Source organism: Oncorhynchus nerka, linkage group LG24 (assembly GCF_034236695.1).
Source record: "Oncorhynchus nerka isolate Pitt River linkage group LG24, Oner_Uvic_2.0, whole genome shotgun sequence".
Taxonomy (NCBI): domain Eukaryota; kingdom Metazoa; phylum Chordata; class Actinopteri; order Salmoniformes; family Salmonidae; genus Oncorhynchus; species Oncorhynchus nerka.
The window spans coordinates 67,613,184-67,629,513 of NC_088419.1; the positions used below are offsets into that span (position 1 = coordinate 67,613,184).

At 40.6% G+C, this 16,330-nt stretch overlaps 2 protein-coding genes across 5 annotated transcripts in view; both read left to right on the forward strand.

The window, feature by feature from the left end:
- Window positions 1-5: 5 nt before the first annotated feature.
- LOC115108481 (cytochrome c oxidase assembly factor 7) lies at window positions 6-1,819 on the forward strand. Its single transcript, XM_029632856.2, has 3 exons — window positions 6-403; window positions 609-749; window positions 1,018-1,819. The coding sequence occupies exons 1-3, from the start codon at window positions 298-300 to the stop codon at window positions 1,458-1,460; spliced, it is 690 nt and encodes a 229-aa protein (XP_029488716.1). The 5' UTR covers window positions 6-297; the 3' UTR covers window positions 1,461-1,819.
- Window positions 1,820-10,545: 8,726 nt separating this feature from the next.
- LOC115108482 (ras-specific guanine nucleotide-releasing factor RalGPS2) overlaps window positions 10,546-16,330 on the forward strand; it is a 155,832-nt gene continuing 150,047 nt past the window's right edge. For all 4 annotated transcript variants that reach the window (XR_003860348.2, XM_029632858.2, XM_029632860.2 and 1 more), the window contains exon 1: window positions 10,546-10,677. The gene's annotated coding sequence lies outside the window, so the exon portion shown is untranslated. The remainder of the gene's footprint in view (window positions 10,678-16,330) is intronic.

A 16,330-nucleotide genomic window follows, 5' to 3' on the forward strand; every position in this document is an offset into this window, starting at 1 on the left:
ACTACGGAAGCCCTTTCGTGCATATTACAAAACCAGGAAGAAAGTAGCAGGAATGAGCATCTCTACCTTTTTTTATTTCAAACGAAAATATATTATAATTCACTGCATGTCCGTCACATTGTCCACTATCAAGGTGATCTCTAAATACGCTTAAGTTGTTTTTCAACGGGACCAGACGAGCTCTTTCTTAAATTGTTACCTCATCAGTTCAACACCAAGGTCACAAGGAAGTTCTTGACATTTCAACACGTGTTGTTTTTAGACAGTGTTTTTTTAGGACACTGCACCATTTGAATCATGTCTGGACTCATAAACTTTGAGGACGAAAAGGAGGTGAAGCAGTATTTGGATAACATAGGTGTGGAATTCAGCTACCAGTGTTATAGAGAGAAGGACCCTGAAGGTAAGGAGCGAAGTGCACTGTCCTATACAGTGCTGAAGGGAGTGATGTTAAGCAAATGGTCCATCATTTGCTGTCCCCCAACTGGGGTTCTGAACCACTGATTGTGCTTGGTGTTAAGGTGTCTTTATGCCTCATGTAGTACTATAACCTTCACACCGTCTAACTCATTATTGTGGCTAACCTCGTGTATTCATTCTGCTGCCAGGGTGTCAAAGGCTTGCTGACTACATGGAGGGAGTGAAGAAAAACTTTGAGTCTACAGCCCAGGTGCTCAAACACAACTGTGAGACTAATAAACATGGTGAAAGCTGCTACAAGCTCGGGGCTTACTATATCCAAGGCAAAGGTACACAACTACACCACTAAACTTAATCCTATTCACTAGCAGATTACAACAGCAAAGCCTGAAACAATTTGCGTTTCTCAACTAGACAAGTAAAAGATTTAAAGATTTGATTAGAGAAAGAGTATGGCTTTGGCTTGACAAATGTTTTAAGACAAGTCATCTTATTAATTAGAAATATTAGGATGATAAGAAAGTACTGATAGACAGAGAGACCCTGAATCCATCCCCCAAGTGGTCAAGCGCAACATGTTCTAAATCTCTCTATCAGGGGGATTTGCAGAGAATCTGAAAATGGCCTACTCCTGCTTCATGACGGCCTGCAGCAGTGGCGGTAAGAAGTCTGTGGACGCGTGTCACAACGTGGGTCTCCTCGCCCATGACGGTCGAGCCATGGAAGCCGGCCCTGACCCGGGGGTGGCTAGGCAGTACTATGAGAAGGCATGTACAGGGGGGTTCGCACCCTCCTGCTTCAACCTTAGTGCCATGTATATCGAGGGCTCCCCGAAGCAGAGTAAGGACATGGGCCTGGCTCTGAGGTATGCCACAAGAGCCTGTGAGCTAGGACACGTCTGGGGTTGTGCTAACGCCAGTCGTATGTATAAACTGGGGGACGGGGCGGAGAAGGACGAGAAGAAAGCAGAGGAACTTAAGAATAGGGCGAAAGAGCTTCACTTCCAGGAGAAAGAGAGGCAGCTCAAGTTTGGGGAATGAAGGGGTTGGTCAGAGGGAAGTTGTTTCAATAAATCTTTGTTCCAAAGGGGCAATTTGTTTTGAATGATTGTCCAGGGTCATGTGGTGCTTCCTCTTGGGCAGTGTGTGTAACCTGACATGCTACATAGACATGACTGCTTAGTGCTGGCCAAAGGTTGAAGAATTCACGTGTGTGTTTTAACCTGTGTGTGGATGGTTTATATGTTGCTTCGTAATACATGTACATGTATTTTTTTCTCTGTGGGGGACCGACTGTCAATATGAGATTGTCCATCTCGACATGTACACATTCTCAGTCCAACACATCTGCCTGAAAATTGACAACAACTTGACCTGATTAAAATTAGTTCCCGCAAACAGCTCAGTTCATGTGGCGTCATTATAGTTAGGAATCCATGATGGAGAGTATCTCATCCTATATGGACAGTGAGAAGAGGGTGCCGTTCATAGTTGAGCGTGTCACAATGCAGCAATCTGGGAAGTAAATTGGTTCTGCCACTAGATGGAGTCAAAGTCAAGGAAAATGAGTCTGCTATGGGGTATGGCAAATCTACTGTATTGGTTAATCAGGGCTGGTGTAGGAGTTTTATTTTCTTATCTTTCATTTGCTCATCCCCCTCTGTGCTGTGTTCAAAATATAATAATCAGATGGGACTGAGTAGAGAGGTAAAACGTGTGGTATTATAGCATATTTCTTGCTATTTTGCCATGAGGCTGAGAGGACATGTTGCTGTTTTAGAGGTCTGAGATTCTTAAAAGACAGGACAATCTGAACTTTTCCCCACAAATATGTCTTTATTAACAACATTTGAAATATTTTTCGATAGACCAAAGTACCGACAATCACACCGTGTAAAGGAACATCTTTTATTTTATATACCATAAAAGGCATTTAATTTGTACAATTATTGTCCAAGTGTTTAAAGGCCTTGATTGTTTAATTCTAATGTGATTATTCTGATATGTAATACAGATTTCTAAACTTATTTTTGTTTTGTTTGGATTTATAGCACTAATTGCTCTAGGGCTAATTTTGTTAGCAATTTGCCATGTTTTTCTAGTTTTAGAACATAAAACAACAAAGCAAACGGTATCCCTTATGTCTAGCACACCAAATACATCAATTGTTTACGCATATGTTAACAAACCGGGATTATATATATATATTTTTTGAATATTGACCAAAAAATATGGACTCTATCGGTGACGGAGTTGACAACCAATACTCAAAACAGACATTTTTGCCTCTAAAACTAAAAGCTCAATACAAACATTTGTAAAATATGGAGAATTGTTCATTTAAAAATCCCCAATTAAAAACAACCATTCTATCAGATCTTTAAGCACTCTGACAGAGTTGACAACTGTTTAATTTTTCTTAATTTGAGTTTATTTAATTTTTACAGGGACAGTGCACAGTAATCAACGTTTCAGTAAAAGTGCCGGTTTTAGCTAGCTGGCTAGTTTTCAACCGCAGTCCCTGGGCAGGTTATTAAAAAAATATTAAGAATTGAAGTGGTATACACAGAAAGGTTGCTTTAGGAAAACCTAATTAAGTGTAACATATTTTAACCAAAATTCATATGGTATCTTTATTAGCCATATGGAGTTGACAGTTTATGGTTGTGCCCATGGTGATTCCAGTATTGTTAGTTTTGAAATCTTTCAAAAATAGAACACTTTACAGACCATGAGTGGTCCTTTAGCATGACATGTAGTGACATGAATAAGGGGTCCTTATGGTATAGCTGACCCTGCTCAGTCTTTTAGGAATCAGAGTTTTGAGAGAAATATTCTATAAAGTCACAGGGAGCTATTGCAAGAAACTACAGGAGATCATTTTTCAGTTAATATACATTATTGGAATTAACTTCTTTTTTTTTAACACTTTTTGGGATCTGTTGCCCCGGACAAGAGCATTTCCAGGTATGGAGCTGACATGGAAATTAATAATATTGAAAGTATTTTGAAAATTAAATAAACTAATCTTTTCCCTTTTAAAATGACCATAAATGTACATTGTACGGTCAAATAATGCAACAAAATAACTATACAAATAAAGTTTTCCTGCCGGACAAGGATTGTTCCGACTTTCAAGAATCTCTGAGCTAATTTACTGCTATTGTACACATTTTGCCATGAGACAGAGAAATTTTGCAGTTTTCAAGCTAATTTCCTGTAATTCTAAATATTTATTTTATGGCAAATCACATTCTATTTGTCACATGCTTTGTAAACAACAGGTGTAGACTAACAGTCAAGTGCTTACTTTCGTACCATTCTCAAAAATGCAGAGAGAAAAAAAAGTCAAAAGATCTAAAATAATAATTTGAGGAATAAATAGAAAAATAACACACGGAATAAATACACAATGAGTAATGATAACTTTGCTATATACTCAGGGTACCAGTATCGAGTTGATGCAGTGGTACAAAGTACAGTGCCTTCAGAAAGTATTCACACCCCTTAATGTTTTCCACATGTTGTGTTACAGCCTGAATTTAAAAATGTATTAAATAGTTGTGTCACTGGCTTACACCCACAATACCCCATAATGTCAAAGGGGAATTATGTTATGTTAGATTTTTGGGGGTTATAAATTAATAAAAAATGAAAAAGTTTGTCTTAAGTCCTTTTTATGGCAAGCCTAAATAAGTTCAGGAGTAAAAATGTGTTTAACAAGTCATAAGTTGTAGGGACTCTGTGGGCAGTAATAGTGTTTAACCCATAAGAGTCTAAGTCCTGTCTAAGCCAGGGGAGGGGCTTAATTAACAGATTCACTACATGGAACAACAGTCTTTCCATAAAAAGTGTCTGTCCTTTTTATGAGAGTTATAAGATCAGGAATTTTTTTTTTTTTTTTTTTTACATGTACTTAACCCCTTATTTTTGGCACTAAACAGTCTCCATATATACAGTGCATTTGGAAAATATTCAGACCTCTTGACTTGGTCCACATTTCATTACGTTACAGCCTTATTCTAAAATAGTTTTCATAGCCCCCCCATAATGACAAAGCAAAAACAGGTTTAGACATTTTTGTAATTTTATTAAAAATACTTTACTCAGTACTATGTTGAAGCACCTTTGGCAGCGATTACTCGATTACTGACGCTACAAGCTTGGCACACCTGTATTTGGGGAGTTTCTCATATTCTTCTCTGCAGATCCCCTCAAGCTCTTTCAGGTGGGATGGGGAGCGTTGCTGCACAGCAATATTCAGGTCTCTCCAGAGTTGTTCGATTGGGTTCAACTCCAGCCTCTGGCTGGGCCACTCAAGGACATTCAGAGACGACCTGAAGCCACTCCTGCGTTGTCTTGGCTGTGTGCTGAGGGTCGTTGTCCTGTTGGAAGGTGAACCTTTGCCCCCGTCTGAAGTCCTGAGCGCTCTGGAGTAGGTTTTCATCGAGGATCTCTGTACTTTGCTCCATTAATCTTTCCTGACTAGTCTCCTAGTTCCTGCCCTGAAAAACGTCCACAAAGCATGATGCTGCCACCACCATGATTCACCGTAGGGATGGTGCCAGGTTTCTAACAGACATGGCGCTCGGCATTCAGGTCAAAGAGTTCAATCTTTGTTTCATCAGACCAGATAATCTGGGGTCTTATGGTTCTTTAGGCACTTTTTGGCAAACTCCAAGCGGGCTGTCATGTGCCTTTTACTGAGGAGGGTCTTCCGTCTGGCCACTCTACCATAAAGGCCTGATTGGTGGATTGCTGCAGAGATTGTTGTCCTTCGGGAAGGTTTTCCCATCTCCACAGAGGAACTCAGGAGCTCTGTCAGAGTGAACATTGGTTTCTTGGTCACCTACCTGACCAAGGCCTTTCTCCCCCGATTGCTCAGTTTGGTCAGGTGGAAACCTCTTGGAAGAGTCTTGGTTGTTCCAAACTTCTTCTATTTAAGAATTGTGCTTCACCACAATCCTATCTCGGAGCTCTACGGACAATTCCTTCGACCTCATGGCTTGGTTTTTGCTCTGACATTCACTGTCAACTGTGGGACCTTATATAGACAGGTGTTTGCCTTTCCATGTCCAATCAATTGAACTTACCACAGGTGGACTCCAATCAAGTTGTAGAAACATCTCAATGGAAACAGGAGGCACCTGAGCTCAATTTCGAGTCTCATAGCAAAGTGTCTGAATACTTACAGTTGAAGTCGGAAGTTTATACACCATAGCCAAAAACATTTAAACTCAGTTTTTCACAATTCCTGACATTTAATTCCAGTAAACATTCCCTGTCTTAGGTCAGTTAGGATCACCACTTTATTTTAGGAATGTGAAATGTCAGAATAATAGTAGAGAGAATGATTTATTTAAACTTTTATTTCTTTCATCAAATTCCCAGTGGGTCAGCAGTTTACATACACTCAATTAGTATTTGGTAGCATTGCCTTTAAATTGTTCAACGTTTTGGCTAGCCTTCCACAAGCTTCCCACAATAAGTTGGGTGAATTTTGGCCCATTCCTACTGACAGAGCTGGTGTAACGGAGTCAGGTTTATTGGCCTCCTTGCTCGCACATGCTTTTTCAGTTCTGCCCACAAATCTTCTATATTATTGAGGCCAGGGCTTTGTGATGGCCATTCCAATACCTTAATTTTGTTGTCCTTAAGCCATTTTGCCACAACTTTGGAAGTATGCTTGGGGTCATTGTCCATTTGGAAGATCCATTTGCGACCAAGCTTTAACTTCCTGACTGATATCTTGAGATGTTGCTTCAATGTATCCACATAATTTTCCTGCTTCATGATGCCCTCTATTTTGTGAAGTGCACCAGTCCCTCCTGCAGCAAAGCACCCCCACAACATGATGCTGCCATCCCTGGTGCTTCACGGTTGGGATGGTGTTCTTCGTCTTGCAAGCCTCCCCCTTTTTCCTCCAAACATAACTATGGTCATTATGGCCAAACAGTTCTATTTTTGTTTCATCAGACCAGAGGACATTTCTCCAAAAAGTATGATCTTTGCCCCCATGTGCAGTTGCAAACTGTAGTCTGGCTTTTTTTAGGTGGTTTTGGAGCAGTGGTTTCTTCCTTGCTGAGCTGCCTTTCAGGTTATGTCGATATAGGACTCGTTTTACTGTGGATATAGATAATTTTGTGCCTGTTTTCTCTAGCATCTTCACAAGGTCCTTTGCTGTTGTTCTGGGATTGATTTGCACTTTTTGCACCGAAGTACTTTCATCTCTAGGAGTCAGAACGCATCTTCTTCCTGAGCGGAATGACGGCTGCGCGGTCCCATGGTGTTTATACTTAATTACTATTATTTGTACAGATGAATGTGGTACCTTCAGGCGTTTGGAAATTGCTCCGAAGGATGAACCAGACTTGTGGAGGTCTCCATTTTATTTTCTGAGGTTTTGGCTGATTTTCTTTGATGTCAAGCAAAGAGACACTGAGTTTGAAGGTAAGCCTTGAAGTACATCCACAGGTACACCGCCAATTGACTCAAATGATGTCAATTAGCCTATCCGAAGCTTCTAAACCCATGACATTTTCTGGAATTTTCCTAGCAGTTTAAAGGCATAGTTAACTTAGTGTATGTAAACTTTTGACCTACTGGAATTGTGATACAGTGAATTATAAGTGAAATTATCTGTCTGTAAACAATTGTTGGAAAAATTACTTGTGTCATGCACAAAGTAGATGTCCCCACCGACTTGCCAAAACTATAGTTTGTTAACAAGAAATTTGTGGTGGTTGAAAAACTAGTTTTAATGACTCTAACCTAAGTTAAGCAGTGAATTTCAAACACAGATTCAACCACAAAGCCCAGGGAGGTTTTCCAATGCCTTGGAAAGGGCACAAATTGGTAGATGAGTAAAAAAATGAAAAAGCCTGACATTTAATATCCCTTTGAGCATGGGGAAGTTATTAATTAAACTTTGGGTGGTGTATCAATACACCCAGTCACTACAAAGATACAAGCATCCTTCTTACTTCAGTTACCGAAGAGTAGGTATTCCCAAACTGGGGTTCGTGCAATGCCGTCGGAGGTAAGCCAAATAAAAATGTGATTACCATCAAAATAATTAAAATATATATATATATATATATAAAAACATTTTTTTTTCACATTTTCAAGCAGTCCATTTAGTAAGGCCTGCGTCCATAGAGACACATACCAGCTCTACTGGTAGTACTGCCACTACCAGCAGTACTACACCTGCACCTGTCGATGACACAAGTTGTTCTGCTTCCACGAGCACATTCAATGCTAGCATCAGTAATTCTTCATTTGTTGTTAGCCCAGCTAGCATGAACACTGACAGTTGTGAATCTCATGCAGCCGAAGAGCGACTGCCCTCTTACCCGGGAAAGCACTGAACAACAGACAGGGATGTTGGACCATCGAAGAGGTGCAAATATGATGAGAACTGCATTGATTTGGGGTTCACTGATATTGGGAGTAGTACTTTTCCTCAGCCACAGTGTGTTATATGTGCAAAAGTACTATCTCACAACTCGATGAAACTTTCACTCTTGCGCAGACATTTTAGAAACAAAAAAATGCCAATTTGAAAAATAAGCCACAGGAGTTTTTTGAGTGAGAATTAACACGACTTTCGAGTAGTAAGACATGTATCAAAGCAACAGATACCATTAATAAGGGGCTAGAAGCTTCTTATATGGTGAGCTACCGAGTGGCTAGGACAGGCAAGCCTCACACTATTGTGGAGGACTTCATTCTTCCTGCTGCCCTGGATATGGCTGGGACAATGCTGGGGGAAAAGGCCAAAAAAACTATACAATGTCTTCATCAAACAACACTGTTTCACCACGCATCAGTGACATGGCAGGAGATGTTTTGAAACAATTACTGCTTCGCATACAAGTCTGTGAATTCTATGCACTACAACTGGATGAGTCAACAGACGTGGCGGGCCTGGTACAGCTCCTGGTATATGTTTATGGGGGTCAAATAAAGAATACATCCTCTTCTGCAAACCACTGGGAACCAGGACAACAGGAGAGGATATTTTTTACTGGGCAGCTTTGTGACATCAAATGGACTTTGGTGGTCAAGATGTGTTGGTATCTGTACTGATGGCGCAAAAGCCATGACAGGGAGACATAGTGAAGTGGTAACACATTTCTCCCGACGCCACTTGGTTACACTGCAGCAACCACCGAGTGGCTCTTGCTGCCAAGGCAATGCCTGACAGCTTGAAATATGTTTTGGATGCTACAGTGACAATGGTTAAAGCAAGGCCCCTGAACTCTCGTGTATTTTCTGCACTTTGCAATGATATGGGCAGCGACCATGTAACATTTTGCAACATACAGAAGTGCGCTGGTTACCTAGGGGCAAACTATTGACACGCTTTTTTAATTGAGAGACGAGTTTAAAGTTTTCTTTACTGACCATAATTTTCACTTGTCATTTCATTTCATTTTTTCTCGTCTGAATGATCTGAATCTAGGATTACAGGGACTCTCTGCAACTATATATAATGTGCGGGACAACATTCTGGCTATTATTAAGAATTTGGAGCTCTTCTCTGTCTGCATTAACAAGGACAACACACAGGTCCATTATTGTATGATTTTTTGGGGGCAAATGAACTCAAGCTTATTGACAACGTCAAATGTGATATAACGAAGCACCTGAGTGAGTTGGGTGCGCTATTACGCAGGAACTTTTCTGAAATGGATGACACAAACAACCGGATTCGTTATCCCTTCATGCCCTGCCTCCAGTCCACTTACAGATATCTGAACAAGAGATCCTCATCAAAATTGCAACAAGCGGTTCTGTGGAAATTGAATTTAATCAGAAGCTACTGCCAGATTTCTGGATTGGGCTGCGTTCAGGGTATCCTGCCTTGGCAAATCGCACTGTTAAGACACGGATGCCATTTGCAACCACGTACCTATGTGAGAGTGGATTCTTGGCCCTCACTAGCAAGAAAACTATATACAGGCAGACTGTGAAGAAAATGATTTAAGACGGAGACTCTCTCCAATACAACCCAACATTGCAGTTATGAGCATCCTTTCAAGCACACCCTTCTCATTAACGTGTGGTGAGTTATTCACAATTGTTGATGAACAAACAAGGTTTTAAATGTAAGATGGTTAAATAAAGAGTAAAATGATTGATTATTATATTATTATTTGTGCCCTGGTCCTAATAACAGCTTTTTGTCACTTCCCACGAGCCGGGTTGTGACAAACTCACACTCAGTTTTGTTTCATAAACACATCGTATAGTGTGTGTGGCAGGCTTACAATGATGGCAAAAAACAACATTTGAGAGTGCGTCGTACCTTGGTGCTGAAGGGGGTACGGTACGCAGCTGGAGGTTGAATGCTTGAAGGGGTACAGGGACTATAAAAAGTTTGGGAACCACTGCTGTAAAGGAAGGAAACCGGTCAGGGATTTCACCATGAGGTCAATGGTAACTTTAAAACAGTTACAAAGTTTAGTGGCTGTGATAGGAGAAAACCGACGATAGATCAACAACATTGTAGTTACTCCACAATCATAACCTAATTGACTGCATGAAAAGTACAAATGTGATAAATTAACTTTATGTCCTGAATACAAAGTGTTATGTTTGGGGCAAATTCAATATAACACAGCTGAGTACCACTTCATTTGTTCAAGCATAGTGGTGGCTGTATCATGTTATGGGTATGCTTGTAATTGTTAAGGACTGGGGAATTTTTTGGGATAAAGAAATGAACAGAATGGAGCTCAGCACAGGCTAAATCCTAGAAGAAAACCTGGTTCAGTTTGCCTTCCACCAGACACTGGGATATTGATTTACTTTTCAGCAGGACAATAACCTAAAACGTAAGGCCAAATCTACACTTTAGCTGCTTACCAAGAAGACAGTGAATGTTCCTGAGTGGGAGAGTTTCAGTTTTGACTTAAATCTACTTGAAAATGTATGGCAAGACCTGGAAATGGTTGTCTAGCAATTAGCAACAACCAATTTGACAGAGCTTGAAGAATTTTAAAAAAATAATGAACAAATGCTATACAATACAGGTGTGAAAAGCTGACTTTAAAAAAGCTTGTGGCACCAGAAAAGGCGAGGGCGGGAGAACTAGCTAAACCCCTCCCATTTGCCGTGTCTGCTCAACCCTCATTCAAAACAGATCACAGCTGTTGCAAAGCACACTGCCTTTAGGCGCTTCTGAAATCTGCTGCCACAACGAAACGAGTGTTTCACCCGAAAAGAGGGACCTGGCACCCATCTCAGTGTGGTGAGTGTTCTATGTCTGTTTTCGTAAGCTATTATAGGTGTAGCAGCTTCCCTGAATCTACATCAATTTGCGCGGAAGATTAGCTAACATTAGCAACTGGACTAACGTAAGCTTTCTATTTTGAAGGTTAAAGTAAAGAGTTGAGTTGAATAGTATTATCTGTCGCAGTAACTAACTAGCTAGTTCTCGCCCTCATTGTCTTATACAATGTTCTCGTTTGTCTTAGTCAACGTTTTTTGCTAAGTTAGCTAGCTAGCCTGTGACCTAACTAGTTAGCAACCGCCATCTAATCTCGTTGCAATTTGTGCTTTGTAGGTTAGCCAGTTAGCTTGTTAATAACGGTGATTTGCGCGTGTTGTTCCCGGCGTGCTGTTAGCGCTTAGCTAATGACCACTGAAACGGCCTCGAAGCTTTGCTCGCGACTCAAAACCCGCCCAGATCCGGGGAGGGTATTGGGTGGGGCGTTCATTGGGGTTTTATTCACACCCTTGGATTTAAACACAACTAGTTATCGTTTTATTTTTTGTTCACTCCTGCTACGTTATGTTACTGCTGTGGGAGGATAGTCTGAAAAGCCACAACACTTTGTTTAGGGAGATGCAAAGGCATTTAGTTTATTTATACACGTGTAAGAATCATCAACCTAGTCAGACAGCCGTTTCAATACGAATTGATTAATATTTAATCGCGGGTTGGCATCAACATCGTGGTGTCTGCCTCTTGTATGATATGTCGGCATCAGTGTTTCTCTCGCTAGCTAGCGCTACAGCAATATACCAGTTAAAAAGAATGACAGTGGGTCAATATAATTGATGCCAAAGGGTGATAGTGTTCGTTGGCTAATTAATATGTTATTTGTAATGCACAGTCAAGGACATCTTATGTCCCACATCATTCGCTATATGAGCCATGTTTCATTATATTAATTATATTTTATATATTACTGGACTACATAGCAACACATTTCAGTCAAGCCTACACAGGCCATGCAGGCCAAATTCCGTTTACCCAGTAAAAACCATGCCTTCATCTACTCGCATTTTCATCGAAAAGGACCCATGTGCACCAACGTATGAATTTCATAGTAGCATATCAAATTGGGTGTCAAATGACGGCTAAATCTATATTATTGGGAAATGAAGATATAGATTTAAAAAATAATATTTACATTTTTATCTTGGATTTATAAAAAATATATCATTAGTAAAGACCTGATTTCTGGATAAACGGATGCAAAGGGATTTTCAGAAAAGATTGACCAGAAATGTATCGAAACATAATGTTAAAGTAAAGACCCCTGCCTACCATAATCAACACTTTTAAAACGATTTAGTTTAGTATATTTTAGTTTAGAAGTTGTTTATCTGATGTAAATTCAGGAAATATTGCATTGTACCTTATAATTTCATTACCAAAAACCCACATCTTTAAGATCATTTCTAATTTCTCTCCCTCATGAGGAGGAGGATAATGAAAGTTCAGAATACCTACCAATTAGTTAGTGATTTTACTTATATGAATTAAGTGATTAAAACTCATAATTCCATTACTGGTAACTAAAAAATCTGTAATGGAATTACTGCAACTGAATTGGCTACATTGGGAAATCATAATAGTCACAAACCACAGTTGGGTCACTTGTAACTGTCCTCCCCTCCACTGGCATACTGTTATCTTCAGCAGATAACGGTTGTCTTTCTGTTGTCTGGTGGTCAAACGAGTAGTTTTAAAACAGTCTGGACAACCCCTTCTTCTCTCTCACGCTCCAGTTAATGTCACCTCTTACTGACACTTATCCATGAGCCCCATTTCCATTTGCTTTAACCAGCATCACCCACTGCGCACTGACTGATGTTGAAAAGTAGTTCACTCTGGCCGTGATGTTCATGTCCAGACTGGATGAAATCTGAACCTGTCATAGACGTATGTTTCACAAGTTTGGACAGCAGAGTACTGTACTGTATGCTCTGTTGTCCAAACTTGTGAAATGACATTTTCTATCCATAATTATGCATTTCTGTGTAGTACAGATCAGGAACCTATGATGTAATTCCATTACCGGGTGTAAATCCACTTCACTTAAGTATTTATTTTATCCGTTATTTTACCAGGTAAGTTGACTGAGAACACGTTCTCATTTGCAGCAACGACCTGGGGAATAGTTACAGGGGAGAGGAGGGGGATTAATGAGCCAATTGTAAACTGGGGATTATTAGGTGACCATGATGGTTTGAGGGCCAGATTGGGAATTTAGCCAGGACACTGGGGTTAACACCCCTACTCTTACGATAAGTGCCATGGGATCTTTAATGACCTCAGAGAGTCAGGACACCCGTTTTAACGTCCCATCCGAAAGACGGCACCCTACACAGGGCAGTGTCAATCCCAATCACTGCCCTGGGGCATTGGGATATTTTTTTAGACTAGAGGAAAGAGTGCCTCCTACTGGGCCTCCAACACCACTTCGAGCAGCATCTGGTCTCCCATCCAGGAACTGACCAGGACCAACCCTGCTTAGCTTCAGAAGCAAGCCAACAGTGGTATGCTGCTGTAAACATTTCACCGTTAGTTTAAACATGTTGTTTTTGAAGCAGAGGACAAATACAATTTGATTTGTAGTTAAATAACCAAAATTAGATATTTTCAAACTCAAGCTGCCATGTCATTGTTGACATCCCTTTTTTTCTGCAGACATCTTTGAATCTGAATTTGGAGAAGATATATATTTTTAAGTGTTTGAATTACGTGGTCGCATAAAAACCTGAGTGAAATTTTACCGTAATATCGTTACCAAAGTTTTCATCTGCACAGTTCTACTAACTTTGTTTTTGTACATTTATTTGTGTGGAGGAGGGAGTGGTCATGTTAGAGTTCAGAAATCTTTAAACATTTTCACCTGCATTTTATATTGAAATTCAAGTGTTTTGTTTTTGCTTCAATAGAGTTATCAGGGGCATGCAACTATACTTTTACTTGACAGAAAATACATTTGTGCAACACATTCGTCAGAGAAAATCTTCATTCATTAGGACTCCCAAGTGGCGCAGCGGTGTAAGCCACTGTATCTCACTGCAAGAGGCATCACTACAGACCCTGGTTCGATTCCAGGCTGTATCATAACAGGCTGTTATTGGGAGTCCCAGCAGCACACAATTGGCCCAGTGTCGCCTGGGTTAGGGTTTGGCTGGGGTAAGCCGTCATTGTAAATACGAATTTGTTCTCAACTGACTTGCCTAGTTTAAATAAAGGTTAAAAAAATCACTTAATCAGATGACCACAGACGTGAACGTTACTTGGCCAGCTGCCACACAAGTAAATGTGCCTACAATAAAAAAGCATGGTGTTTTTTCCAAGAATGATGCATGGCCATCATTTCTGTTTATCATATAAAGAATGTAGCCAGCTACATTTCCTAACTTAGTCTTTCCATTTACCAGAGAAAAGTAGACTGCACTGAGAAGAATAGTGGAGAAAAGTAGCAACACACAGCGTTCTGACTGATCTGCTGATAGAATGCCCATTCCTGAATTCTCATCCGTGGAGGAGTGAAACTGAAACACAGTATTAGTCTGAGCAGAAATTACAATAAGAATGATTTTAGATCTGCCTTTACAAAACGCAGCAAGATATTTCTTATGCAATTTGCTTCTACGTGAAACATTCCCTGATAAAAATAATCTGGTATGTTCTTGTTTTGTCTGATTTGACACATTTTACTCATGTATATTTTACATGTGTGAAATGTATTTCTTGCTCATCCCAAGTCCCCCTGAGACACCATTAGAGAGTGGGGTCACAGCCAAGGTCAGCCATTATCAAAGGTGACCCTGGAGCAAGTGGGCTTGCTCATGGGCACATCAACAGATTGTTCACCTTATCGGCTCTGGGATTCGAACTAGCAACCTTTCGGTTACTGACCCAACACTAACTGCTAGGCTACCTGCTGACTCTCGTTTACAGTGACAATAGAGTAGACAAACTGTGTGAGATGAGTAAAGGGTTTGTGTAAAGATGGAAAATGTCCTTTAGGCCGCACCATGTTAAATAGCCCACCTGCTAAAGTGTTCACTGTATATAAAAAATTAAGACGTGCAGTTAAAGTGTTCCACTCCCTGGGCAAGGAATGAGTTGCTTTGGTGTGAAGCTGAGCTTTGGTCTCAGACATGAAGAATCAAAAGTTAGATTTTTATCAAAGTGATTGAGATGTTGGTTGTTTACAGAAGTGATCCCAAGTTCCCATATCTTTGAGAGACAATCAGAAAGGGCTTTAATATTCTCCTGTTTGTTTCTGCTCCCATTAACGCGTGCGTCAAACTGAATGTCATGATAGTTTGTTAACACAACAGAGTGAGCATCTGGCAGAAGGCTAATCCACAGTTACTCTCCTGCTGCCCGCAGGACTGTTTGACAGCTGCCATTCTTTCTATCTGTAATTATAAGTGTTGGTTTGACACAGGAATATTACAGCTAAAAGCTTTGTTGATCTCATGCAGAAGGTGGCTGCTATATAGTGTACAGTATAGTCAGAGCAGACATATTGGTCACAGTCAGAGATTTGGTTAGTAAATTACAGTTTCACTGGAATCTCTATCGTGCATCAGTGTCTCATCATTTAAACTGACTTGTTTGCTTGAATTGGCCTTTTTCCGATCACATTTTTGCACAATACCCATGTGTGTATGCGCTACAAGACGTGCGTCAGACTCCGATGTCTGCGCCCTGGTCTGTTTCTGGGTTTTGTCCCTTGTCGGAGGGACTTTCTCAAGTACTTTACGTGTCCTCCTGGTCCATGTGTCTGTATTGGTATTTCATTTTTCTTTTTACCTTTATTTTACTAGGCAAGTCAGTTAAGAACAAATTCTTCTTTCAATGACTGCCTAGGAACAGTGGGTTAACTGCCTGTTCAGGGGCAGAACGACAGATTCTGTACCTTGTCAGCTCAGGGATTTGAACTTGCAACCTTTCGGTTACTAGTCCAATGCTCTAACCACTAGGCTACCCTGCCGCCCCAATTTTAAATTAAGCTGGAGGCTGGCTCGTCTATGATGGCTTTAGCCGACATCACAAATGATGCACGCTTTTCAACGGGGCAGTAGTCCATGAGTTGTTGTGATTCTGGATGGCCAGATAGCGACAAACAGTAGTTTCATCTAGTTCTTGATACCAACTGTGACTGTATTTGAGACAAGTGCTCATTGTGCAAATTTGACGAAAAAAAGTTTACATGTTGTCAACAATCTAAGCCAACCCTGTCTATCTTGCCCTCCTAGTTTTGCGCGTGTTTGGTTTTTGTTGCTGAATAACCAACCCATCTATTGGCTGGGGACGGGGCAGCCTTATGAGACTGACAAGACAGATTGCAGAGTAGGCATACAACTGACTGACTGAAGACATGAGGGGGATCTTCATCCTACTCAGTCTTTTTCCTTCTGGCCTGTGTCATTAAGTCTAACTAGACTCAATGGTCCAACAGTAGGAGGTTTCTCTCGCTATCTCTCCGCCTTCGTCTGTCTATTCCACTGACTGACGCTGCATGTCCCTCCTGTCGCCCAAGTAACGTCTGGTGTCAGGTAAAGACAACTCACAAAGCACCTTTTTGTTTCCTTATGATCCTACAATGTTCCATCATGTCACTTTAAAGCCCGTTTTGGAC

Excerpts from the sequence above, each read along its gene's own strand:
- LOC115108481 (XM_029632856.2), top strand. The coding sequence starts at position 298 with ATGTCTGGACTCATAAACTTTGAGGACGAAAAGGAGGTGAAGCAGTAT. Across the intron at positions 404-608 it reads TAGAGAGAAGGACCCTGAAG|GGTGTCAAAGGCTTGCTGAC; the intron begins GTAAGGAGCGAA and ends TTCTGCTGCCAG. Across the intron at positions 750-1,017 it reads TTACTATATCCAAGGCAAAG|GGGGATTTGCAGAGAATCTG; the intron begins GTACACAACTAC and ends TCTCTCTATCAG.